Source organism: Anomalospiza imberbis, chromosome 2, assembly GCF_031753505.1.
Source record: "Anomalospiza imberbis isolate Cuckoo-Finch-1a 21T00152 chromosome 2, ASM3175350v1, whole genome shotgun sequence".
Lineage (NCBI taxonomy): Eukaryota > Metazoa > Chordata > Aves > Passeriformes > Viduidae > Anomalospiza > Anomalospiza imberbis.
In genome coordinates, this window is record NC_089682.1 from 113819005 (window position 1) to 113844126 (window position 25122).

Sequence of the window (25122 nt, forward strand, 5' to 3'; positions counted from 1 at the left end):
AACCAAACTATTTCACTCCATATTACAGACAGCGATCAAGTTTTATTGAGAATACAAGGGCACAAAAGATAGGCAGAAAAACTGCAAACAGTAGCAGACATCTGAATTTAGCTTTTCTAAGTAAAGTGCATCTAAAAAGTGAGGTATATGGATGAAGTTGCATAGTGAACTTTACACAATAATTGGTTTTATTTTAGTCCTGATGCTTGACATTTCTCTTGCTTTTATTTTAGTCCTGATGCTTGACATTTCTCTTGCCTTCATGATGATCTGCTATTATACAGTTCATTTAGAAAAACAGAATTAGTATGTGATGGGAAATAGCATAAACCTCTTAGTTTTGACATATGCAAAAACTACTTAGTGAGAGGAAAAATAATTACAGAGCTACTAAAACAGCTAAATAAAAGACCAGGTGTGAAACCCCAAATGAGCATGATAGAAGCCAAGAATCTGTATTTCTAGGGCAGTTTAAGATCAGGAATTTGTTTCCTCTTGTTTATTTTCATTGTAAGGCATACTTAGGCAACACCTAGTAAAATGTTTAACTGCCACAGACAAACTGTGTAAGGGCCTCGTTTTGGTATCTTTATCCCTGCAGAACTGGCATGACTAAGTGCAAATTCAATTACCTCTTAAAAATTCCAGATAATTTTGGACCTACCCTGTTCTTAAGGTAGCTCACAACTGATAGCACATTGGTGTGTATATATAAAATAATTTCAAACCTGATTTGCAGTGCAGCATCTCTGATATATCAAAAATATTTTTTAATTGTTCCTTTTGTTTATTTAACAGAAACTATGAAAACCAACAAGTCAATTTCAGACTGATATAAAAGAGTAAGAATTTGGGTGGCAAGGAGTGCAGAATATTCTTACAATTGTTAGAATGATAAAATCTTACCACTAAATCATGCAACTACTGACATCTTCCTCCTTCTTAGTCCTATGTAAAGTAAGATTGAGTTCTTGGGACTTTCAGTATTGACAGCTGCTACAGAATCAAAGCATCTCCAAAAAAATTGCATCTCCATAGTTCTCTAGAGACTTCAGCAAGGTACCTGCCCTCTTTTCTGTCCAAAGGCCTCAAAACCCTGATGATCTTGAGACCTTTTCCTACCAAGCCTGGAAAGTATTTCTGGTTTTAGTTAATTGGACCTTTATGGGATTCAAGATGTTTACAGCAGGGCACAATAAATGCAGACAAAGCCTTTTCAACTTTTCATAGATTAGGAAGCTGAGAATTAAATGTTATTTGTTCCAGTTCACTTTGATAGTGCAATGGAGGATTAATTTTTGTGTTAAGTTCTATCACATCTTTGACAAAATCATTGTTTCCTATAAAGTCTCCAGCAATGATGTTAATACATTTTTTTTTTGGTCCTGGATACTGCTGCTTTATCCAGATTTTCAAACATGGAAGACTCTGGAGTGTCATTTTCTTCAATGATCCAAATGGGTGTACGAGAATATACCTTAAATTTTCAGTAAGGTTAATCCCTGCCACAAAGAATTTTCCTGAAACAAAAATCAGAAAGTGACACATTAAATATTCTTTTGAGGAGAAGAGAAACTTCTCAGTATTGCATTATCTTCGCATCTCATTCCATTGGGGATCATTAAAATACTAATTTCACACTCTTTCTGCATTGTTTCACGTCCCTACAATTGTTTCCCCTTGTTGCAGCTGCATGCTGTAGTAAACAATTCCTGAGCCACGCTCGGTTATCCAAACATTCCAGTTTAGCTAAATATGTCTAGTTAATCATTGCAGTCTAAAGGTTCTCCACTGACTAGTCCTCCTCTGTAATTACTCCTCTGTTTTTTTCTGGGAGGGTTGCTTCCAAACGCTTAGCCTTTCCCCGCAGTGGATGGGAGCACAGGGTGCACCCTTCGGCTGGGGAGTGCGCTTCTGAAGCGGCTCCCCGTCACCACCCTGTGAATTCACTTCAAATGTGTGCCAGAGGTTCTGAACTGAACCTCTGTCAGATGACACAACACCAGCATGCTTGAGTGCTGCTGTTCAATGTGCAGCTGCACCCTTCTCGTACTGCTCTTATATCACATTAAGGTTGGAAAAGTCCTCCAAGATCATCGAGTCCAACATTTGGCCAAACACCACCACGACAACTAAGTGCCACATCCCATTGTTTCTTGAACACCTCCAGGGATAGTGACTCCACCACCTCCCTGGGCAGCCCATTCCAATGCTTAACCACCCTTTCAGTGAAGAAATTCTTCTTGATTTCCAACCTCAGCATTCCCTTTTCTGGTTGCCTGCGAGAAGAGGCCAATACCACCTTGCTACAGCCTCCTTTCAAGTGGCTGTAGAGAGTAGTAACGTCTCCCCTGAGAGAAACCTTGGAGGGGCTTCCTTTAACAACAAGGCTAGTGGAATGCACTTCTCTCACCATCTGCGCTGCCTGAGGCAACAAGCACTGGACTGAGGAAGCAGCCTCCTGCCCATGAGGTGGGCACAACTGTGCCAGCGAGCGGGTCTGCGCTGAGGGCTCGCTTTCTGTGGGTCACACCAGCGAGGCGGCTGCCACAAGCTCTGTAGTCAGCGCGTGCGTGTACACTGACAGTATCCACACTGCCAAGGACTCGCCCAGGGGCGGGCGGAGCGCTCAGCAGCCATGGGCACACAGCACATAACCACATAGTATAAACCATATAACCACAGAGTGGTTCTGTCCCATAAGGCAGCAACTGCCCAGCTTTCTGGTTGTTTTGCATTGCTGTAAGTGCCCCTTCTGTCATCCGAGTGAACTCCCTGTGCCTACCTGGCCGGCCCATCCGCTTCATGTGCTCCAAATACCGGATAAGAGCGCGAGTGGACGTTTTGTTTCCCCACCAGTATGGGATGGGGGGCCACAGCTCACAGTGCTTCTCCAGTTCCCCCTGCTCTTCATACGAGACTATAACCTGATGGCCGAGGTGCCACATGGTCCGCAGTGTTGGCACCACCTAAAAGGAAGCATGCCCACATTGAAGTCAGCAACACAGCAGTGTTCCCACAGTCCAAATACTGATGTGTGACATCACCTTGGCACGGCTGCAGTTCAGATAAAACTTTTAAATGAGCAGCCCGGTAGGTGATGGGCTGGTTTACAAGCTGCAGAGCAATAGGACTCTAGGAGCTTCAGTAAATTCCTCCTTTCCTCAAACAATACAACTGTGATCATGTACATAACTCAAGGTCTTACACCTGCGTAATAGGAAACCATCCCTGTGTCAGCCCTCATGCGCAAGCCACTGCTGAAAGTTTGTTTGGGAAGGAAAAGAGAGACCATCTGCTGCAGGAATGCAGAGAGAGAGAAAGGAGGAATCATTTTGACAGATTCTGCATATTGATGCAAATTTAGCACAGTAGCCACCAAAGAAAACTGAACTGCTTAAAACTTGGTAAGACTAAATGTGAGTCACCAAGAGCTATGTTAATTCTTGTTTCTCTAAGTGGAAAGTTTATGAAATTGGGATGCTCCAGACATTTTTAATTGAGAGAGAGGAAGACCTGAGTTAGACATATTCTCTATCAGAGAACAGATGGGCCAAAATAGCTGTTAAATTTAGGTGTCTCAATATGAAATTACATTTTCCAGCCTCAGAAGTTACCCTTGGAGAGAACTGAGGCCCTCTGACTAGTTTTATTTGCAAAACCAACATATTTAACAGGCATTGTTTATTCTAAGAATGTTGTGGTTAAAAACTACATTTGCTGCTTATGAAAAAGAAATGGTGGCTTTTTGATGTTCCTATTAGGTTATTAAGTTAAATAAAAGCCAAAGGCACTTGAAAATTAATAATGTAAATATTTGAGGAAAGCTGAGGGTTGAATTAATCCCTCCCAGTTCATCCACAAAAGAGAGAATGCAAGCTTCCATTAGGTCAGAAAATATTGCAAAATTAAGGCACGAGCTTCTTAAGCTACAAAACTTTGTGGTTGACTTGAAGCCTTTGCTTTACTCCAGCTGCCTTTCTAAAGCTGGAACTTCTTAAACAAACAAACAAAGATGTGCAATAAAAGCAAAAAAGAAAAAGCTACCAGAGATGTGTATGTGAACACAGGTGCTTATTTTGCAAACACAGCAGAAATGAAAGTCTAACAAGGGATTTTTAAACCCTAGTAATCCAGATCAAAGGAAGACGCCTCGAATAGTGAAGACAATTAAAATTTTAAATGCAGTGTAATATTGTCACGCTGTGGCCTGTGCCAGTACTACATACAGACCTTGCCTGAGCAGCTGCTTCATAAACACTTTGACACTTAATTCTGTATGACAACAGAGATGCGGTCTTGAAAGACAGTAGGTAGCAGTTTGTTTTTGAATGAGTCAGCAAGCACTTGGATATTTGATTGCAAATCTAAATCTGTGATCCTGAAAAATCCCACAGATGCCTAACCTGCAATGGTACCACTAGCAAAAATGGTGAGATCCATTGTGCTGGTCACAGACCCCACAGATATAAACTTTCCCTACTCAGGGGAAGTACTTGGTTTGTCTTTTCTCCAGTTCATTTCCTCTATCCTCCTGGACACAACTCAGAAATGTTGTTTCTTCCGTGAAGTGATCTCAGACCATTCTTTCAATACTTTCATTCAACAAATTGTCATCAGCAACTTGCCCCTTTTGCAGTTAATAACTTTCTTCTGTTTAAGAGCTGGCCATGTGTCTGAAAGCAAATTTGACCACCTTCTCCAGTATCTCTGCTCATCCACAACTTACACACTCAAGTTATTTGGGGAAACAATAAAACAGTGTCACTCAGGTCTTCAGTTATTCAGCTGAGGCCTGAATATTCAGAATCCCCTAGTTTTGCTGAGAATTGTTTTATTTTAACTCTGCTGTACAAATTGCTTTGAAGTGGTAATATTCACATGTTACTGATACACCAGCTTCAAAGGCTGCATTTGAATCGCGAACAGGGTCATCATTCTCCTGTACCACTCACATCTCCAGAGAAAACCCTCTGTTCCTCTGCATCTTTGAAATGTTAATTGTTTAACTACTAAAATCTCCAACACCTTGTAAAAAACAGAGGGAGCTAAAAGTCTCAACTTCTAAAATCTAGCAATCAAATATTTTCTGATTATTTAAATTATGGCTTTTCTGGAGGTATGGGTAACTGTAAGACTGGTTAGAAGGTCAGTACCAGGAACGTCAATGCCACCAGAAATGCACTGAGGGCAGAGAGGGACCTCAACAAATTGACAGAAACCTCATGAAGTTCAACAAAAGCAAATGCACAGTCCTGAACAGAGTAACCCCACACACCAGGACAGACTGGTGGAAACTGGCAAGGAACTTGCTTTGCAGAAAAGGACCTAAAGATTCTCATAGACATCAAGTTGCACCTGAGCCAGTAGTGCTCACCTGGCAAAGGTCAACTGTGAACTGGGTTGTATTAGCAAAGGCACAGACAGCAAATCAAGAAAAGGGGATCTTCCCTACTATTCAGCAGTTGTGGGACTGCAACTCAAGTATTGTTTCCAGCTAGGGCTTCCCCAGTACAAAGAAATCACTGACAAGCTGGAGTGAATCCAGCAGCACACAACCAGAGCAAGCAGAGGCTGGAGCATGACACACAAGGACAGGCTGAGTCTGTCCAGCGTGAAAAGAGAAGACTGGGCAGCTTTTACTGCCATCTGCAAATATGCAACAGGAAAATGTAGAGAAGACTCCTCAGATATGCACAGCAAAGGATGGAAGTCAGCAGACACAAAAGAGATTCTGATCAGATGGAGAAGGAAAACATGGTTACTGTGGGAGTGTTCAAATTTTGCATAGAAAGGTTGTGAAATCTCCATCCTTGGAGATAATCAAGAATGAACAGGGCGCAGCCCAGCATAACTTGGAAGCTGGTCCTACTTTGCATGGTGGTGTTGGACCAGATGAGCTCCAGAGGTTACTTCCAATCTAAACTGTTTTGAATAGAAAATTTAATTATAATTATTGCTGTGAAAAGGCAGAAAATGGATTCTTTAAATTCTATAAATATGTAAGATGCACAACTTTTATTTTCCTTTCTTTTTTCTTTCGTTTTCCTCTCTTTTCTCTCTTCTTTTCACTTTCCTTTCTAAGAAAACTCAGACAGGACAATGGATGACAGTTGTCTCTACTATTGTCCCACAACTCAACAGACATAACAGTCAAATTTAATTCCCTCTTCCACACTGTAGAATGTAGGTTTGCTTTATCTCCTCAGTTCTATTAGGTAATGACCTATCTCTGATGCAGCAAACAGTTACCTTTCTGAGGTTAAAAACACAGTGAAAGTAGAATATATCTAAGAATTTGCAATCAAAGATCTCACTGTGGTGTATCATTCTTTTAAAATGAGAAAAAAAGGATTTCATACTTACATTTCTAGGACACAGTTTACACTGGAAAATCTCTTTTATACAGGCAACAAGATGATTATGAAGTCTTTTGGTTAATCCATCAAAATTCCTGCAGGCTATGATAACAACTTCCTGAGGATGAGTTTCTAACCACCTCGATATTTCCCACAGAATATCCTACAAGAAAGAGATATGGCAGCTTAGAAAGATATCTGTGCTATGCAGGGGAAAGGACATACAATCAACAGAGCAGTGATGGTGGAGCAGATTCAGAATCACAATAATGAAAAACTGTGTTTTCTCAAAAAAAAAAAATCAGTTTCTATAATTCTATAGGGCTTTCAAGGTCTTCTTCCCTTTAACAACTTCTCTCCTTACCAGGGAAACAGGAATGCCCTGTGTATGTTCCTGGGACAACACATGAGAAACCCCAGGACATGGGGCATGTGGTAGGGAATAGGCAGTGGAGAGCAGGCACCAAGAGTCTAGTTGGAGGATGAACAGAAGATTGATGCTCTAGTATCACGTGCAGCTGCTGAAACTAACTTCCAGCCCTGCAGATTTTCTCTGGTTTTAAGTCCTCACAAAATAAAAACAAATAACCTACTCAGAAGACCTTGAGCCAGCATTTCTGGATTATGATGGCCCTTAAATGAAAAAATGGCACTGATTTTATAGCCATCACAAAGGTAAGGAAAATACCTGCACAGTAACAGTTGTGTAAACCATATGCACAAAGTACAAATTCATAGAAGGATCATTAGCCTTGTGGGCAATCCTGAAATCCAGGTATCTAACTCCAGCCTCAAGTTGCTCCGTCACAGTCAGGACCTGAAAGGTGAAACAGAAGACAAAGGTCCTGAGAGCTTGAAAGAGATTTGTTTCTTTAGTTTAGAAATCTAAAAGAGGGGTACAAAGTTAGCCCTATGGCATTTTTCACAGCTCTTTCATCTTTAAAATGTCACTGTATGGCACCAAATTGCAACTTGGAAGCATTTTGCTCTCTGACAAGAGGGATTCCAATTTCCCTGCAGCATAAACTGCAAGTACAGATTAGATTAGTTTCAGACAATTGCCCTTGTTGTGTTCTGAAAGTTAAAGATCAATTAACCTGTGCATAAATACGTGATTGCTCTTCACACAACTATTCATTTAAAAAACAATTGCAGGATCAGCAAGTTAGAAACGCTGTATTAATCTTATTAGATCAAAGACTTTACCATGGTTGTCTCTGCGGACCTCACACATCCTCAACAGAAGGCAAAAACAAAAATAGAAAAAACTACCAGCTATTGTTCTTTTTCAAGATATAGTTTCTTATGAAGTTTGAATTAACCTGTAGAAGTCCTATAAAACAAAGGCACTCCTCTAGATCCACTTCCCTCAGAGCACTTCCACTGGATTAGAGGGCTGAAGAGAACAGGTGATAAAGCTGCTTCTGAGGCATGAAGTTCCAAATGATATGTCTTTTCTTTATATCAAGACTCTCTTAGCAAAAGAAAATAGAATCAATTTAATTAAATATGTTTAAACACTAGTTCATCTTAGTTCAACCTGCTAGGGATAAAAATTTAGGCTTCAGAAACCAGTACATTATACTGATTTAAGTCAGAAAGGATTCAGTGAAAGCTAAATCAGTACAAGGCATTGCTCTTGAATATCCAAATTCGTAGCTTTAGCACTGTGGCAGAGCTTAAGGCACGTGGCAGGATGCTCACCTTGCTTAGTTCAAGCCCCTAACTTCCTGTTCTTTGGACATGAATTTAGCTTCCCTAGGCTGTGCCTGAGGGGCCAGGCTAGGACAGACCAGCCCCGTGTGCCCCAGGTTCCAGCGGGTGCAGTGGGTCTGGCCAACAGCTCCTCCTGGGCCTGCTTGGTCTCCACCAGGCTGAAGCACTTGAAGAGATGATCCACACCCCTTTGCTTGGAGTATGCTGGAGATGGGAGTGTAAATGGCTGTAGGTCATTTATAACCTCTGGGGCCAGAAAAAGCACCAAATGAAATTGCTGTTCTGAACTGCCCTTCAGGTTAATTCATTTCTTATCTGTTGGCTACACAGGAAAACGAGACAAATTAGACTCTCTAATGAGCGACCTGGGTTTGGATACTGAATTAGGCAGTGTGAACATTGCCCCATAAAGGGCAAAATTCAAAAGGAAGCCCTGAGGAGCAATGCTGCTCAGTGCTTCAATCTCACACCAGGCATGCAGGGCTTGACTGGAAGTTACATGGCCATTACACAGGAAACATCTGGCCCTCCAGACTGACAGCCACAGCAACTGGGGCTCAAGCAGGCAACTCCCAGGCACTGGGCCGTCCAGGAACTTGTGGATCCTACCATCAGAAGGGCTCCATGGTCTCTGTTCTGCATTCCAATGGGTGGAGTCATCTCCCCACACAGATAAGTGGAGCACAGCAGAACTAAGGAGGGGCAGGATTGTAGCTGTGCCTCTTCCCTATCAGCACTGGGCCACTTCCTGCTTGTCACACTGGGTTTGGACCGGGAAATTATTATAATGATGTTAGGAGATTGTTTGTCACCAACACGGTCCCTTTGCCAGCCAGAAACCCACTCATTAGGCAGTTTCTAAATCTTTCATTGGCTAAAGTCCCCCCCAAAAAAGCAGCTCAAAATAAACAAGGATCTGGGCTAAGCAAGTGCCCTTCAACATCAGCTCATGACTGCCGGCTCATATTTGATACCTGGTAGTGTCTAAGATTCCAGTTTGCCAGAGCTGCTCAAAAAACAAAAGAAACCTTAGCATGCTTATTGCTGTTTATCAATTATTCCGTTTAATTATCTAATCATGAACTACTCCTTCAATAAGAACAAAAACAGAAAGATTTTTGGTACCTCTTTGACTTCAGCAAAGTCTGTTCTTTAGAAGAATCTTCAAGAGCTGTAGCTTAAATCATGATCCGCAATGTTGTCTTTAACATACATTTATGAGGAACAAAGAGATAACTACTAGCTTAATATTTGCACATTTTAAAAAGTTAACTAAACCTTATGTAATGGACCACGCTTTCCCTCTCTTAATCTTTATGGGAAAAAAATCCCTTCAACAAGGGATTCTTCTGTTTCTGCTGCTGGTGAAATACCCAGTGTAGGTGGGGAGAACAACTGACATCTCTCAGAACAGTGACAGCAAAAATGACAAGCAAAGTTCATGAACAAAGTTCAAGAGAAAAAAAACCCTCTGTAAATTACATTAATATTAAATGTTATTGACCACCACAATAAACATGTGAAAAATGGTTTCCAGTACCAAGTGGTCAGCTTTAAACAACAATTTTAAGTATCATCCCTGCCTCACCTGCAGGCTTTTTCCCCAGAAAAGATGATCAGATGTGTATGGCTCCTCTCTCATACTCCAAAGTGCTGGATTTAGAAAGAGTAATTTTCTTCATATTTGCTGGAATGGAACTGTGATTTGGATTTGTGTTGGAAACAGCATTGACTACACAGGGATGTTGTTGCTGTTGCTGAGAAGTCCTTACACAAAGTCAGGGCCTTTTCTGCCTCTCACCCCACCCCACGAGCAAGGAGGCTGGGGGTGCACAAGAAGTTGGGAGGGGACATAGCCAGGGCAGCTGACCCTAACTGACAACAGGAATATCCCACATCATAAGGAGTCATAAAGCTGGGGGAAGAAGAGGTGGAATGTTCAGAGTGAGGGTGTTTGTCCTGTTAATACACCGTTACACATCGTGGAGCCTGGCTTTCTTGGAGATGACTGAACACAAACATGTCCATGGGAAGTGGTGAATTAATTCCTTATTTTGCTTTACTTGCACATGTGGCTTTTGCTTTACCTATTAAAAGGTCTTTATCTCAACCCACAGGTTCTCCAGCTTTTACCCTTCAATTCCCTCCCCTAGCTCACCCAGGGGCAGCGAGAAGCAGCAGTGCAGGGCTGGGCTGCTGGCTGGAGTTAAACCACAACACCCAAGCATGGCATCTCATGAGAGTACAGATTTCTGGGCAGCAGGCTATTCTGTCATTGTACACTCTCAGCCCTGCAGCACAAGCTTCAACTTTGCCAAGGCAAGACGAGAACGCCAGACGACGGTTACCTGTGTTATAGACCACTTCATGATAATGGGGTGCACAATGCAGGGAAGACATTTGTTTAAAAGCTTCACCAGCTTGGACTCATTGCCACTAACAGCAGAGCTTTTATCCAAACAGTAGGTCATAGTGTCATGACTCCCTGTAGAATACAAAAACAAATGTACAGAAAATCTCATTTCTTAACTACTCAAGACCACATTCCATGGCTACATTTCATGTGCACACCTGATAGGCCACCGCATTTGCAAGCCACACACCTATATTGTCTGAGAGCCTCTGTAGTTATGGCAAAGAGGTAGAATTGTCTACAGAGGTTGTTCACCTAACATTAATAAGCTTAGTGGGAAATCCTTGTGAAGGGAAGGCATTGACACTTTTCAATAAACGATCTAAATTACACATCGCTGTTGTTTGCCCCAAACCACAATAAAATGATCTGTTTCAAATGGCATCTTCCCTCAAAATAATTATCTTGATGTGAAAACATTTTTTTTCAGGGAAAAAATTCAGCTGAAGGCTGAATTTATCTAGAAACTGTCCTATTTTCAGAGTTGTGCAAATGCAGGATTTCACTGTCCAATACCCTCATGTCTGCACAGGAAAATATGACTGAAAGAAGAAATTAATCTTCTAACGCCTTTGACTGGACCAACACTTAACTTGGCACTTTAGCTACTTAAATATCTGCTAAAAATGTCCTCCTGAACTAAACCCCACCTCCCCTACAGAAACAACAAGCAAAGTGGGTGCTTGAAGGTTTCTGAGGCAAATCCAAGTCTAAGTTTAAGAGTGAAAGATGAACAAGATCCTCATTTGATGGACTACAAAAGTTACCTGACTGTTTCCAGCACAGGGAATTATGCAGGCATCAGAGCCAAGACTAATCTGCCCAAATATTTTATTTCCTTGAAGTCTCATTAAATCTGACACATCTCTTGCATCGTGTTTAGATGAAACTATTGCAACTCACAATTTCATCAGGACGGGGAACCAGTGATTTTGCTAGCTTTTGTTCCCTTATTTCTTCCAGTTTTATAAAGCATCAATAAGAAAAGCTAACAACTCAGTGACGTGACTTGCTTGGATCTTAACAGAGTATCTGCAATGAATTTGCTTATCATTTTGGGGTTTAAGTCTTCTGTCAAATTAATTGTTCACTGGTGCTAGGAACTGCATTCTTGAATTGTCAGTCTTACTGGTGCCAGTGGTAATATTTCTAGTAAACACAGTAAAAATTATTGGTTTGGAAGTAAAAATAATTTGGAACTGTCAATAATAGTTTGATGTCTCAATCAATTTTTTCACCTTCTAAAAGCCATTTTTTATTTATTTTACTGCTTTAAACACCCAAAACACACTCACTGCAAACAGAAGATCAGTATTGAGGGCAGGCAATAAAACAAGTATGTGTTAAAAGATGCAAGAGTCAAACTATTAAATATCCATGAACCAAATCCAGGTTTGAGAGAGATGAGCAGGATTCCATTGATGGGTGTTGCATCCATGGATGCCAACCAGCAAACGGATAGTAATCTTTTACTCACGAGTCTTTTGTGATGTCATGAGTAACAGTAATGAAAGGAAAATGGGTACATCCATGACACAACATATATGATGCAAAGATAGTGAGCTAGCACCAAGCCAAGTAGCTCCAGACCTTGAATCCACACCTCCCCAGCAGCACTGTACTGAATCTGGTGCAAGCACAACACTAATTAATGAGATTTACCACTGTCTTATCATCAGGCTTTCAGAATCCACTCTGTCATGTTTCTTGCATGCCTTCTATGAGATAAGCTTCCACTTCCAAACTGGGTTTCCTCCCTCTGGAAACCTGCCAAAGCTGTCTTGACCTGGTTGGTCTTGATCTGTTTGTGTTCTGACTTGGGCTAGATCAGCTTTGTAGGTCAGCTGGACAGACACCAAAATATTCCAAGCCAATAGCCTGCAATGCTCTGTAAAAGTCCTCTAATGCTTGCTGAAATGGACCTGCCTTCAACTGTTCTTCATGCCTGTTCTCCCTGCAGGCATGTTCACAAGAACAACAAACATTTTCAAGAATAACAAGGTCACCCTTAGGAGGAGAGCCAGGAAGGCAAACAAAGCCATCAGCAGGTTCTCCACTTTCTAAGATGGCCAAAAAACACCAGGTAAAAGGCTTATAGAAACAACATGGCTCCTTTTCCAGCAAAACGAAATCCTACTGAGCATTGAATGATTTTTGCAATAGGAACAAAAATAGAAAAAGAGAAGACTATTACCTTCTTTCTTCAGTCATAAGACAGATACGTATTTTCTTTTTTTCTCTCTTGATGGTTAAATAAGAAATCTAGAGGGGTTTCTTTAATAGCACCTGTCCTAGTTCTCTTACATAGGCTTTATCCTAAACAGAGATGTGCTTGTTTTTAAGTTAACATCAATTCAAATTACATTATCTAAGAAGCCTCCATGAAATAAGTTTCTGGGTTTCAATCTTAATGGGAACTCCACACTCCATTAGTTTACAACAGGCAGAAAAAAGCCAAAACACTACAATTCTTGGATTCTCCCAAGGCTCTACCTGCTGAAGACAACTATCTCTAAATATATGCCTTCCCTAAAATTAACCTATGATCCTGTGGCCTACATAAAACACTCATCTACACACTGTGCTGCTTTCCCCACAAGCTACCTGTCACATCTACAGGTGTGAGAGAAAACACAGGCTAGACTTTTCTTTAATGACATTTTTGATGTGGAGGCAAAGAGAATCACTCAAGAGCTGATGGTCCTTCAGTGCCTCCCCATGTGTCAGTGAAATCACATTATATCATAAATTTTTTGGACAGAATAAGAGGGGAAAAAAATCAAGGCAGCAGAAAGAAGCAATAATAGGACCAAAGAAAGGTTAATAATACACAGGTATTGTTTAAATGCATTTACACATAACACAATAAACAGTTTTCATAAGCTGGATCATGTAGAAGAATAACGGTATACTTTAAAAAAAACATGTTAATTACAAGTCTCATTTCTCCTTTTTCTGCAACTTCACAGCCTCTTTTAGGCAGCACAAAGAACAAATAATAAGGTAAAATATTCATTCTCCCCTCCTGGAAACATTTTATTATATAGGAAATCACAAGAATTAATTAGGGAAATTTTATCATTGTCCAAATAAGTTAATCCTTAAATTATTAATAATATCTGACAAGATAATGCAAAGTGCCTCTTTCTTTTCATTTCTAAAAAACAATTAAAAAATCCTTTGTTACCCCTCCCCTCTAAGAAACCTCAAACATTACAGACCAACATTATTCACATAACATCACACAAACCCTCCCCCACACACTGACCCAAATAATAAACATAGCCATCCTGAAATGGGACAAACAGGATATTCCAATGCTTAAATGGCAAGCTAACAAAACAGTGGAGAACAAAAGTTAATCTTTACCTGGAAGAGCTAAGTTATAGAGAGGAGTATCCCAGAGCTTCTCTGGTAACCGTGACATCCACTGACCATTTTCATGGCACACATGAAGGAAGGTTTGCAAAGGGCCTTCCATTGGTATGTGCTCTGGGACTTCATAGGGTGTTCTGGGAGGGAATAAGAAAAGAAAAACAATAAACAATTCTATATACTGCAGTTGAATTAATGACATTGCACCTGCGTAGGAAGAATTTATAGATGTTAAAAAATGCCAACCCTTCTCTCAAGTAGTTACAGAAAAATGTCAAGAGCTTGTCAGCCACGACATATGCTGCTTTTGATAACACTGTCTCCCAGAACAATGCCAAAGGGTGGATTCCAGCTTCAGGTCTGCAAACTGACCAAGTGAAAGAAAAAACCGAGCCAAGACAAATATACACAGTTTCCCTGGTATGGAGAAATCGCTGTCTATATTGGCTATTGTGAAACCACAAGGACTACCTCCCCCCGCTGTGGAACTGCATCCATTCCTTTACCCTTTGCAGTCCCAGGAGCACAGCAATGGGACTGATGGCAAGGCTGGGACAAGGGGCTGGGTCTGCTACCCGCAGGTCTTTACAGAACATTTACCTCGAAGGATCCAATCAGGTGCCACAGGAGTACCTCTATGAAAAGCCTTTACAAAGATGTCAGGGCACTGGATTTGCAGGTCATGCCAGCCTCTGGGGTCAAAGAGGAAAACTTTCCTCTCCTTATTCCTGCTTTGGAGAACACCAAAGATGTTTTTATCACCCCTATGAGTCCATGATCATAAGTATTTCAGTTTGGTCTGACCTTCCCAAAACTACTCTGGAACTGTTCTTCTCTGGAATCTTCTGCAAAATTTACAGTGGTCATGCAGGAATGCCAGTGGAGGAAACCCCAATGAGAAATCATGGCATCACCAGGACCTACTAGAGTTATCCTGTTCATTTTTCATTTTATGATTTCCTGGATTGTGCAGAACACAAAAATAAGCTCTCTGTGTTTTGGGGTTTTTTTTTCCTAGGATGTTCCTAGTTCAGGTGGTGGTCTGGGAACTAGAGCCTTCCTTCTTTTCATTGCTTCCAAGGCTCTATTTTGTCACAGCTAGTGTGAGAGTTTCTTCTGGCACAGTTATGGCTCAGTGATTACCAATACCAACAAATTACCAATATCACAGCTTCCTTTTTAATGCTGTTTCTAAAAGCTGCCAACGTAAATGATTCCTTCTTGTCTGCTACAGCAATCTCAGTCAGATATGTATTTCTGAGGTTTTGTACTCTGCAAACACCCTCACTGTTCCCTGGTACCTTTTGCTGCATCTTAGCACATTAATTCAAGATTGTTTCTCCTAGGAGGTTCGTTTTTTTTTTCCTCATATACTAGAGACCCACAATGCTTATATGAAGAACATTTCCTTAAACACGGTGCAATTTTATTTTTCTTTTGACAGTCACATAGGGTCATCTGAAAGGCAACTTTAGGAATTGCATTCTGAAGTTTTATGCCCATACCACACAAAAAGATACAATCTGCTTTTATACCAGCCAATGCACAAAGCATTACCTGCCTAGTCTGCCTTGCTGTGCCTTTGGTGCATCTTTTGAGTTGCAAGAAACATATGGTCTCTATATGCCACATCAGCTATTCTTATTCTTGGAAAAATATTCAGATCTCAGGCAGATCAACTCACACATCCTCTGGCTCTTTAATATGATGAGCTTCTGTCCCCCACAGACCCTTGTTCAGACAACAGATGTCTGCAGCTCATTTTGTCACCTTTTGCTGTTTCATGCTTCATCACACTGCACACCACTGCTCACCCACAGCTGCTCTCCTCTGGTCTCTGTACCAAGTAGCATCAGTGTGGACAGGGGCTGCAGGTGCTTAAAACAGCATTTCTGTTTATAAAGACTGCATGGTCTCTCTTCTTCTCCAGCTCTGAAGCTGATGGGAGCTGTGAGGTTGCAACACCCCAGCATATGGCAGCACTTATGCAGGTCCTGTATGCAGACTAGAGACCTGACTATAAGCATTGCTGTGGGGTTGTTGTTGGGCCTCACTCCCTGGTTGGGGTGGCCCAGAAAGGTGGAAAAGTCTCTCCTCCAACCCATGTCTCCAAAGAAAGACTCAGTAGTTTTCTGTTGTCCGGTCTCAAGGTAGTTTATTGTATGTTATCTAAAAGATTTCTCCCTGAACTGCTGTGGTCCGTTCAGCAGTCAGGCAAAGGCACACTCCCACACCCAGGGGGCTGGTGCCTTCTTTTATATCTTATATTACATGTTAGATGTTTACAGTTTTCCCCCAATGCCCATCACCTATATTGAACAGTGACTTTCTACTCTAAACCAATCTGTGAGTGCCAACATCACCAAGAACATGGAGGTTAGGAAGGAGAAGGAAGGAGGACAGGGCACACCCAAGTCCCTCCATCTTAGAACTTCTGACCCCCATGTACAAAACTCAGACCCCTCTGTACAAGGCCTAAAACCCCCCTGTACAGCACTCAAAAACTCTTCCTCTCACTTTCTGACTACTTCTACTACAATTATCTAAACCTTTGTGATTTCTTGTTCTTCCTGCAAGGTTGGTAAATTGTTCCATGGATCAGGTTCAAAGCCACAGGGGTCTGCAGCTGCATTCCAGGGTCTCAGATGCTTCTGACCTGGGCCTGGAACATCCAAGAGTGTCCAAGGGACATTCTGGGTTCCGACACATTGCTTTTCCTCTTTTGAGCGGGGAGATTTGCAGCTCCCTTTCCAGAGCCTTTGGGGCTCTCCAATACCCCAAAGCCACCCATGCTCCCCCAGAGCAGGCACCCATCACCCCAGGCACCCATAGCAAGACCCTTAAGCCCTGCCAGGCAGTCACACCTTGTCCTGGCCCAGGCTCCTTTGCACTTACAGCACCCCCGGGATGCATCCAAGGGTGCAGGTTTGCCTGCTGCCGCTCTCCTGCCACGTGCTCTCACTGCCTTGCTTGGGCTAACGTAGGCATAGCTGCACAGCTGACAGAAAAAAGCTGGGTTTCTGCCATGCTGGTCCCTTTCTCCAGCTCACCACAGAGTCAGGATAGCACAGGCTGAGGAAGTCCCTGCAGAGGCATCAAGCCCTGCAATTGCCTTTACTGAGCTGTACAAGAGATGCCTTGGCATTGTCCAGCCAGAACCCACGGGCAGCACAGCTGCCATCAATGCCCCAACCTCTGCAGGACCAGGACACTTCACAAAGAGTGTCCTGCTGGGCTTGAGGAAAGCCAGCAGAGAGCAGAAACAGCACGACCAAGACACACTGCAGTCCTGCAAGCACAGGCATGTGAGAGATGCACATGTCATTCTCCTCTTCTTCTTCCACAGTACCCTGAGACTGGGGATGGCAGCCACTGGCAGTGCATGGCAGGAACTGCACCATGGCCATCTGCTGATCAAGTCCTGTACAAAAGTGACTGGACCAGGTTTTGTCCTGCTTCCCCACGCAATGCAAAGCCCTAGATGTTCACACTGCCACCTCTAAACTCAGCTGCTGCCTTGTGTTTGAGGGGCAACCTTTAGGGAGAAACCAAGCCTTACTTGGAGAAATAAAACTGCAATTATTAGCTGCTGCCCCCCATGACTAAATCCTAAACTTCACAAATGAGAACTGCTTCTTTATTCCCCTCTTCCAGAAAGGTAAATCCACCCTACACACAGTACCGTGATAAACTACTGTGTTGGGTTTGCATGGCAAGATTCTGGTAGTGGGGGAGTCTACAGAGCTGATTTCTGTGAGAAGCTGCCAGAAACTCTCCCCAGGTAGAAGAGAGCCAATGCCAGCTGGCTGGCTCCACGGCAGGCCTCAGGCTGACCAAGGTTGAGCCCATCAACAACAGTGGTAGAGCCTCTGCGATAACAGATTCAAGAAGGGGAAAAACATCGCTGTGCACCAGCAGCCTGGAAAAGACAGGTAAGAATATGTGAGAGAGACAATTCTGCAGACACCAGAGCCAGTGGCGAAGAAAGAGCAGGAGGTGCTCCAGGCACTGGAGCAGAGATTCGCCTGCAGGCCACGGTGAAGACCATGGTGAGGCACCTGTGGCCCTGCAGCCTATGGAGATCCATTCTGGAGCAGAGTCCTCCACCTTAGCCTGTGGAGGGTCCCACACTAGAGCTGGTGAATGCCCAAAGGAGACTGTGACCCCATGAGAAGCCCATGTAGGAGCAGGCTTCTGGCAAGACCTGTGGTCTCATGGAGAGAGGAGCCCACGATGGAGCAAGTTTGCTGGCAGGACTTGTGACCCCATGGAAAGGGCCCACTTTGGAGCAGGTCACAGAGGACTGCAGCTCTTGGAAATTACTGATATTGGAGAAATTTGTGGAGGACTGTCTCCCATAGGAGGGACCCCATGCTGGAGCAGAAGAGTGTGAGGGGTCCTCCCCCTGAGGAGGAAGGATTAGCAGAGACGATACTTGATGAACTGACCTCAGCCCCCATTCCACATCCCCCTGTGCCACTGCAGGCAGAGGAAATCCAGAAATCAGAAGTGAAGTTGCACCCTGGAAGAATGGAGGGGTGGGGAGTAGGTGTTCTAAGATTTGCTGGTTATTTCTCATTGCCTTACTCTGATTTCATTGGCAATGAATTCAGTATTTTCCTCAAGCCGAGTCTGCTTTGCCTTTTTTTGTGATGACACCTGGTGAGTGATCTCTCCCTGTCCTTATATTGGCCTATGAGCCTTTCTTTACATTTTTCTCTCCTCTTGCTGAGCAGGAGAATAACAGAGAGACTTTGGTGGGCACTTGGCTTGCAGTCAGGAACAGCCCACCCCAACTACCCTCGCTTCCCTTGTTCACATCAGCTGTCTGACCTTCCCTGGGCGCTCTGCATACAGGTAGCAATTACATTTTGAGGACTTTACCGGGACACATGCAATAAACAAGCAATAAAACATGCAGACGTGTAAAGCCGCTGGAGATCACCATCCTCCAGCCGCAGGACACCGAGAGCATCGCGCTGATTGTCCCTCGCCCGGAGGGGCTGTGCCCCGCCGGCCCCGAGCGCTGGGACACGGCCAAACCCCGGCCAACGCAGTTCCGGGAGGCAGGTGTAATTAAAGAACGATTCATGACGACATCAGTAAAACATATGCTGCAGCCGACCCAGAAGCTAAAAAAATCCCTCGCGGGAGTTACAGGAAACCCTGTGAGGAGCAGGACCCGAGCACCCGGCGAGGAGGGGCCCTCAGCCCCTCAGCGGCGCTGGGGACCAGGGCTCCGCGCTGCCCCCGCCTCCCGGACCCTCCGAGGAGCCGCATCCCTCCCTCCCTCCCTTCCTCCCTCTCCCTCGCCACTGCTTTACTCACTCCGAGCAACCATTCCGTTTCCATGTCGGCTCCTCGGGAAGCCGTGCGCACCCCAGCTCGCCCGGGGCCCGGCACCCAGGCGGGGCGGAGCGGAGCTGCCCCGCCCGCCTCAAGTGGCCGCAGGTTTGAGGAAGGTGAAGAAGGGGCGGGAGGGATGAAGAAGAGGAGGGGAAGTGGTTCTGGTGGAGTGGCGCTGCCCGGAGCGCAGAGCCGCTCTCTGGACTGACGGGGCATTGCTCCAGGAGGAGCCTGCGGGCAGGGACAGGCGGGGGAAGCGCCAGGTATGCCATCCTGCTGCTGCATTTGAAATCTATTAATGCAAGAACGCTTACGATAAATATTTACAAATATATATATATATGTTAAAAGTACCTTACCTTCCTGTCCATCAAAGCTTGTCAGGCCCTCAGCTGTGGTGAAATTCACTTATGATGCCACCTGGCAGAAATCTTGGCAAGCTCTTCAAAAAGCTTTTCTGTGTAAAGAGGCAGGAGGTAAATAGATGAGTGAATGGCATGTGGAGGCAACCATGCAACTCCTGTGTGCTGTTCTTGAAGCAGGGTGTGCTCTCAGCCTTCTCTGAGAGATGGAGAAAGAATCTCACCTACCCCTTAGTGTTCCAAAAGCACGCTAAAACTCACAGTTCCCTAATTAAAGAATGGTGAGATGAAACTCCAACTGAAAGAATGGATAATGAAGATTAGCTCCCCTTTCTCCACAGGGCAGCATTCCTAGAGGCTCATCTACAATGGAACTGTGATCTAAGTGCTCTGGGATCATACTGCAGTCGGGATTAGCAATACTTCGGGTTGCTGCAGTGTTATGCTTCTTAATGCAAGGATGTATTTTCCAGATAGGCCTTTTCCACAAACTCATTTTTGCACGAGGCAGATCAGTGGATATGTACAGACAAAACTTGCTGTGGTACCAACAGTGGCACGATCAGGTTAACAGTCAGCCAAATGAGTAATTTCCATGGGGGAATCCCAGGACAGCAGGGCTGCCTGGGCTTCAGGGTGATGCTTACCTTATATCAGTCCAGGCTGCTGTTTATATATCAGGTCTTACAGAGTATCACAAAACTAGCTGCCAGTAGATGCAGAATAGATGTGCACCAAGGTGTAGCACTAGGCACAAAAAGGAGGAAACACCAAAAGGAATGAATTTAAGCAAAGGGGAAGGCAGGAAAGAAAAGACACTCTTTGACGGCTGTGTGGTTTTGCACCACCATGACAGAAAGTAGCTGAGAACAGTTACAGAGAAGTATTATTGTGCCCTTCATGGAATAAAATAAATAGGAAAGTATTTCAATCAGAAAAGGCTAGGAGTAAAAATCAAAGTCAACTTTAATTCTTCATTTTGTTAAAAAGTTACAAAACAACAGTCAGGCAGTCTCTGAATACTACCATGATGAATACAGTACAGCCAGACATGGTTCCAGTCTTGTGAAATTGCTTTGCCTAAAAAGCAAAACATGACTGTGGAAAGAGAAAATTAAAAGCTTTTTTGGTGTGGATTTGAAATGAGTAACAGAAAACGCAAAAAGAGCCATGAAAATGAAATCCCACATTTTATTCTGAGGGCCTTAACACAGGACTTTACACCCTAGTAATGTGAAGTGTCTGCTGAGTGATGTGGATATGGTCTTGCAGGTCTCACCTCAACAGAAATACTCTATCAGGAAATCTCTAGCCCTTTCCAAACCCATCTAATACCTACCCTTTCAAGTCTGAGTTTGTATCTCAGTTCTTTATTTACACTGGAATTACTAGAGATGTCAAGACAGTTGCTTTTGGTTTAGTTCTGAGATCACAATCTCTCAGGAGGGATTTAGGAATTCCATAAACCAATGAATAACAGGAAGTTAATCAGCAAATTATTAAAGCCCTGAATAAGCATGTCTTCTGAGGAGCAGTCAAGGCAAGGATAACTTTTAGCAGTATTTGCAGAAATAATGATAAACAAATTTCAATATGAGGAAGCAGGGACATGAAAAAGCATGAGATTTACCCTCCTCACAAAATAAATGTCTGCATTAAAAAGATAGGACAGACCTCAAAAGACAAAGAACTTACCCAGAAGGAGCTTATAAGTTTAGAAGTATTCAGTACTGAAGAGGTTTGAAGTTGGTAGCATCTGAGTCAAAACAGGCAGATTCATCAGTGTGGGGACTGATGGAAGTGCAGGTCTGATTTACAGCTGTGGAGCAGAGTGAAATTTCTGGTTAGTTTGTCAAAGAGACAGCAGTCATACAGCCTTAAACTGGACTTTATATATTTAAACACTTTAGCATACCAAAATATGATGTTCTCAGTCTGAGAGAAATCAGTTGATTTGTTCAGATGAATTAGAGGTTTATGACTTTTTTTTTTTTAATGTACAGTATTTGAGATGTTGCATGAGACTTTTGTCTTCCAACACAGTTTTTTATTTTCAGATATGGAACACCTTTACTCTGTGCTATAATGTACAGAAATACCACTCAGCATTTGAACAGCTTTAACTGAATTGCCTGGATTTGAGGTGTTTGTTCTGAGGACGTTTGCAATGCCCTGGGCAATGTGTGTATTTGTCCCTGTCCTGACTTACTGATAAGTCCTCTCAACCTTCACCTAATTTCTGGCTTTGGAACAAACATGCAGCTTAATATTTCTGAGAGGAGGTTGTATATCTAGGGGCAGCAGCCACGATGTTTCCTAAGAGTGGGGGGATCATCGAGGAGGCAGCTTGCATCACCAAGGAGGTCACTCTGGGTAATAAAAAGACCTGGGAAGAAAAATGCAGCCCAGACGTGCTGAGAGTTTGAAACTGCTTGTCTGTGTTTGCTTCAAGAGTTATGAGACCACAGTGGCTACTCAAGCTTGCAATGCTGTGAGCAGGATATGATGAGGATGGGAGGCGGACTGGAACCCTTCTTGTGCAAGGAGCTGCCTATCAGTGATGTGCCTCTGATAATCTGGCACCAGCTGGCAGGAAACCTTAGGGAGAAACTTTGGGGTGGGATTTAGGTCGCCCAAACACATTGCAGCATGCCAATTCCACCATGAAGAAAGAGCCCTGGCTTTATTTGCAACAGGCAAAGCCAGTGATAAAATTCGGTGGCTGGTAAAAATGCTACTGGGGTGGTTAGACATGAGGTACAGTGTTGCTGAGAGGAAAAAATAGAGTTGAATTTTATTAGCAAAAATTTTAATTGAAATTTTTAAAACAAAAAAAAAAAAAAAAAAAAAAAACATGGGGAAAAATCCTCAAATTCTTCCTTTGTGATCCATTCCTACCAATATAAGAGAGGCTTCAGTGGGCATGGATCAAGGAGCAGGTAAAATAATCTTCCTCTCAAACAGAAGCAAGTGAGATTTTAATTTCAACTACATCATTATTGACAAGAATAGTTAAAATGTCCGAAAATACTTTTGGTACAGCCAGTTTACTTCATCTCTGGCACTAACAGTGTTTAAAACAAGATAAGAAAAGCCCTTCCAACATCCACAGGAGGGCTGCTCATAATGTTCTACTAGGAAATCAAACTTAAGGGGGAGATAAACAAAACTCTCTCCTCAGCATTTTAGAAAACATGAGCAAGAAGAGAACTGGGCTAGAAAAGAACTGTTGCTAGAACCTAACAGAGAAGCTGGGGAGACACAAAAAAATTAAATGCGTTCCCATCCACTAGAAAGAATTTCAAGTTACAGGTAGAAAGGAAACCTCCTCATTCCTCCCTTTGCCATTAGTTTGTTATCTAACCCTTCAAACTTGTGGGAACTCCCTGTCCTGCATGAATCCCCGTCTTTTTTTCCTAATTGGAACAGGTCAGAAACAAAGCCCTCTACTCTGATGTCCCAATCCCTGGAGAAGCTGAAGTGACTATAGACTCACACTTTTCATCCACAAAGGCAGCTGTCAGTTCAGCATCAGAGGCAGCTGCCTGGGCAGGATGAAGCTGAAGCATTGCCCTGGGAAAAGCAGGACCATCAAGATACTGTTCCCTGTCCATGTCTTTCCTGTGTGCAGCTTCTAACTTGGTGGCACACAATGGGGAGGAGGAGGAAGGACTCTGTGCTAAAATTCATCACTTTGATGAAGCTGAGGCAGTGAGTCATGTGTCCTTCAGCACCATAAATAGCATCCCACTTTCTTCCTGTGGTCAGCTGTGAAAATTAGGCTCCCATGTCCTTCGGGACAAATTTCCAGTACTGGGCAAAGGTTGGAGGTAACAATGTCTGGGTCTTTAAGCCATCTAGACTTTAACTCCTGTGGTTCTCATGTTAGTTAAATCTTGGTGACCTTGGGTTGATAGCGGATTGCTGGGAAATAACTGAATATTCTTCTAAAGATGGTGAGTTCTTTTTCTCCTATGCATTGCTGATTTGTAGTGTCAACCATAACCTGCCGTGGAGCAAGACCTTTTAAAGTCTATGTTTCAGCAACAAAGATGACTCACAAGCTGATACAGATCAGGTAAACTGGATCCTCAGTGCAGAGCCAGTCCTGTTCTGTGCCCTGCAGGGCTGCATCTGTTGCAGTTTCATAGACTTGGTGCTTCTTTTGGTCTCTGCCTGCATTTCACACCTGTTGGGGCACAATAGCAAAAGCAGGCAAGGATGGATGTCTTGGGCAGTGCAGGCATGATCTGCAGTAATCTGCAGTAAATGTTCATCTTCCAACAGAACTTCACTCTGCAAACAGCACAAGTCATCCATGGCAGAGGATTTAGGTGCAGGGCTGGTAGAAGCTGAGCTTAGTCTGGGTCAAACATTGCTAATATTAGATGCTAAAATCTACAACAGAAAAATTATATAAGTTTCCCAAGGGGACAGATAACCTAAGTAATTAATCTCCTATTACATTTACTTATTTTATTGCAGGGTAACAAAGCACCATGCTGACCTCCCACACTACCACAGGGCAGTAATTAATAGCATAGTCATTTATAAACTACTTGATACATATTACTGGGCCTTTTTTTTTCCCTATTCACATTTCCTAAATTCCACTGTCCATTGGTAGTTTTCCACTGGTACTTGTGTCAGGAATGTGGAGGTGAAAAATTGCACAAGGGCTGCAGGGTAGTCCCACTCCTGCACACCCAGGATAGCAGTTTTGCTGTAAGGGTTCATACAAACACTCCAGTTAACATTTCCCACCAAGTTTGTGTTATGGGGTTTTTGTGCCTGAGCTAATTAATCGGTATTCAGACATACACTAAATATGCCCATCTTAAAACTCTGTAATAGTATAGTAAGTACCCTTCAAGTTGTCACCTAGCATTTTTAGTTAGGGGGTGTTGCTATCACTGTGTAGAACATGCAGTCTGCAATGTTGTCTGGCCATAAAAACAGATTTGTCAAGCCCCAAAATGTTAACAAACCACCTTCCACTAAAAGCCATGCTAAGAAGCCATTCCAATGCTCTGGAAGCTCAGCTGCTGTCTGCATGAATGTCACAAGCAAGACACAGAGAAGCTCTAGAAGTGACCAAACCCTACCTGACTGTAGTTGTTTTCATGTTTCATTTTCCATGGCAATTTTCTTTCTGTTGGACTGCAGATGCAGTAAGATTCTTGCAACCACACCATGCCTTACCAGGGAAAAAATCCACTGCCTCTTATAAAAAAAATAAATCCTATACAAGACTTAAATGTCAAGACTGTTTTCACAATTGGCTTTTCCATGGATTAGGGTGTTCCTGATTGACAGGTTTTTCTGTAAAAACAAAGCTGGATTTTTTCTTTCAGTTATATACCTCCATATCTATTTTACCTGAAATTACCATGGCAAGGGAACTAATCAATTTATATTAATAAAGCCGAGTAATAAATCTCCCTTACAAGAGAATATAAACACATTTTTTTACAGCACACATGTTAAAAACTACAGGAAGCAAGGACATTTGTGGCAAGTTGAAATGCAAGTTTTTCCTGCTCTCTGGTTA

General features: G+C 43.0%; 1 protein-coding gene and 2 long non-coding RNA genes across 4 annotated transcripts; 2 read left to right on the top strand and 1 right to left on the bottom strand.

Moving 5' to 3' along the window:
- Positions 1–329: 329 nt before the first annotated feature.
- PLCXD1 (phosphatidylinositol specific phospholipase C X domain containing 1) lies at positions 330–19330 on the bottom strand. Of its 2 annotated transcripts, XM_068182640.1 has the most exons (8): positions 19192–19303; positions 14464–14823; positions 13858–14000; positions 10424–10560; positions 7048–7176; positions 6367–6522; positions 2786–2969; positions 330–1520 (listed from the first exon to the last, which is right to left on the bottom strand). In XM_068182640.1, exons 3-8 carry the CDS (start codon positions 13967–13969, stop codon positions 1225–1227), a joined length of 1014 nt encoding a protein of 337 aa, XP_068038741.1. In that variant the 5' UTR covers positions 13970–14000; positions 14464–14823; positions 19192–19303; the 3' UTR covers positions 330–1224. The 2 variants fall into 2 exon arrangements, with proteins under 2 accessions (XP_068038741.1, XP_068038740.1); XM_068182639.1 differs by lacking the exon at positions 14464–14823 and having other exon boundaries at positions 19192–19330.
- On the top strand, positions 12015–12577 carry LOC137469674 (uncharacterized). The gene is made up of 2 exons (XR_010996641.1): positions 12015–12327; positions 12449–12577. It is a non-coding gene; the product is annotated as an uncharacterized lncRNA (long non-coding RNA).
- A 3085-nt stretch (positions 19331–22415) lies between the features above and the next one.
- Positions 22416–24889, top strand: LOC137469675 (uncharacterized). Its single transcript, XR_010996642.1, has 2 exons — positions 22416–22883; positions 23001–24889. It is a non-coding gene; the product is annotated as an uncharacterized lncRNA (long non-coding RNA).
- The last annotated feature ends 233 nt before the right edge of the window (positions 24890–25122 follow it).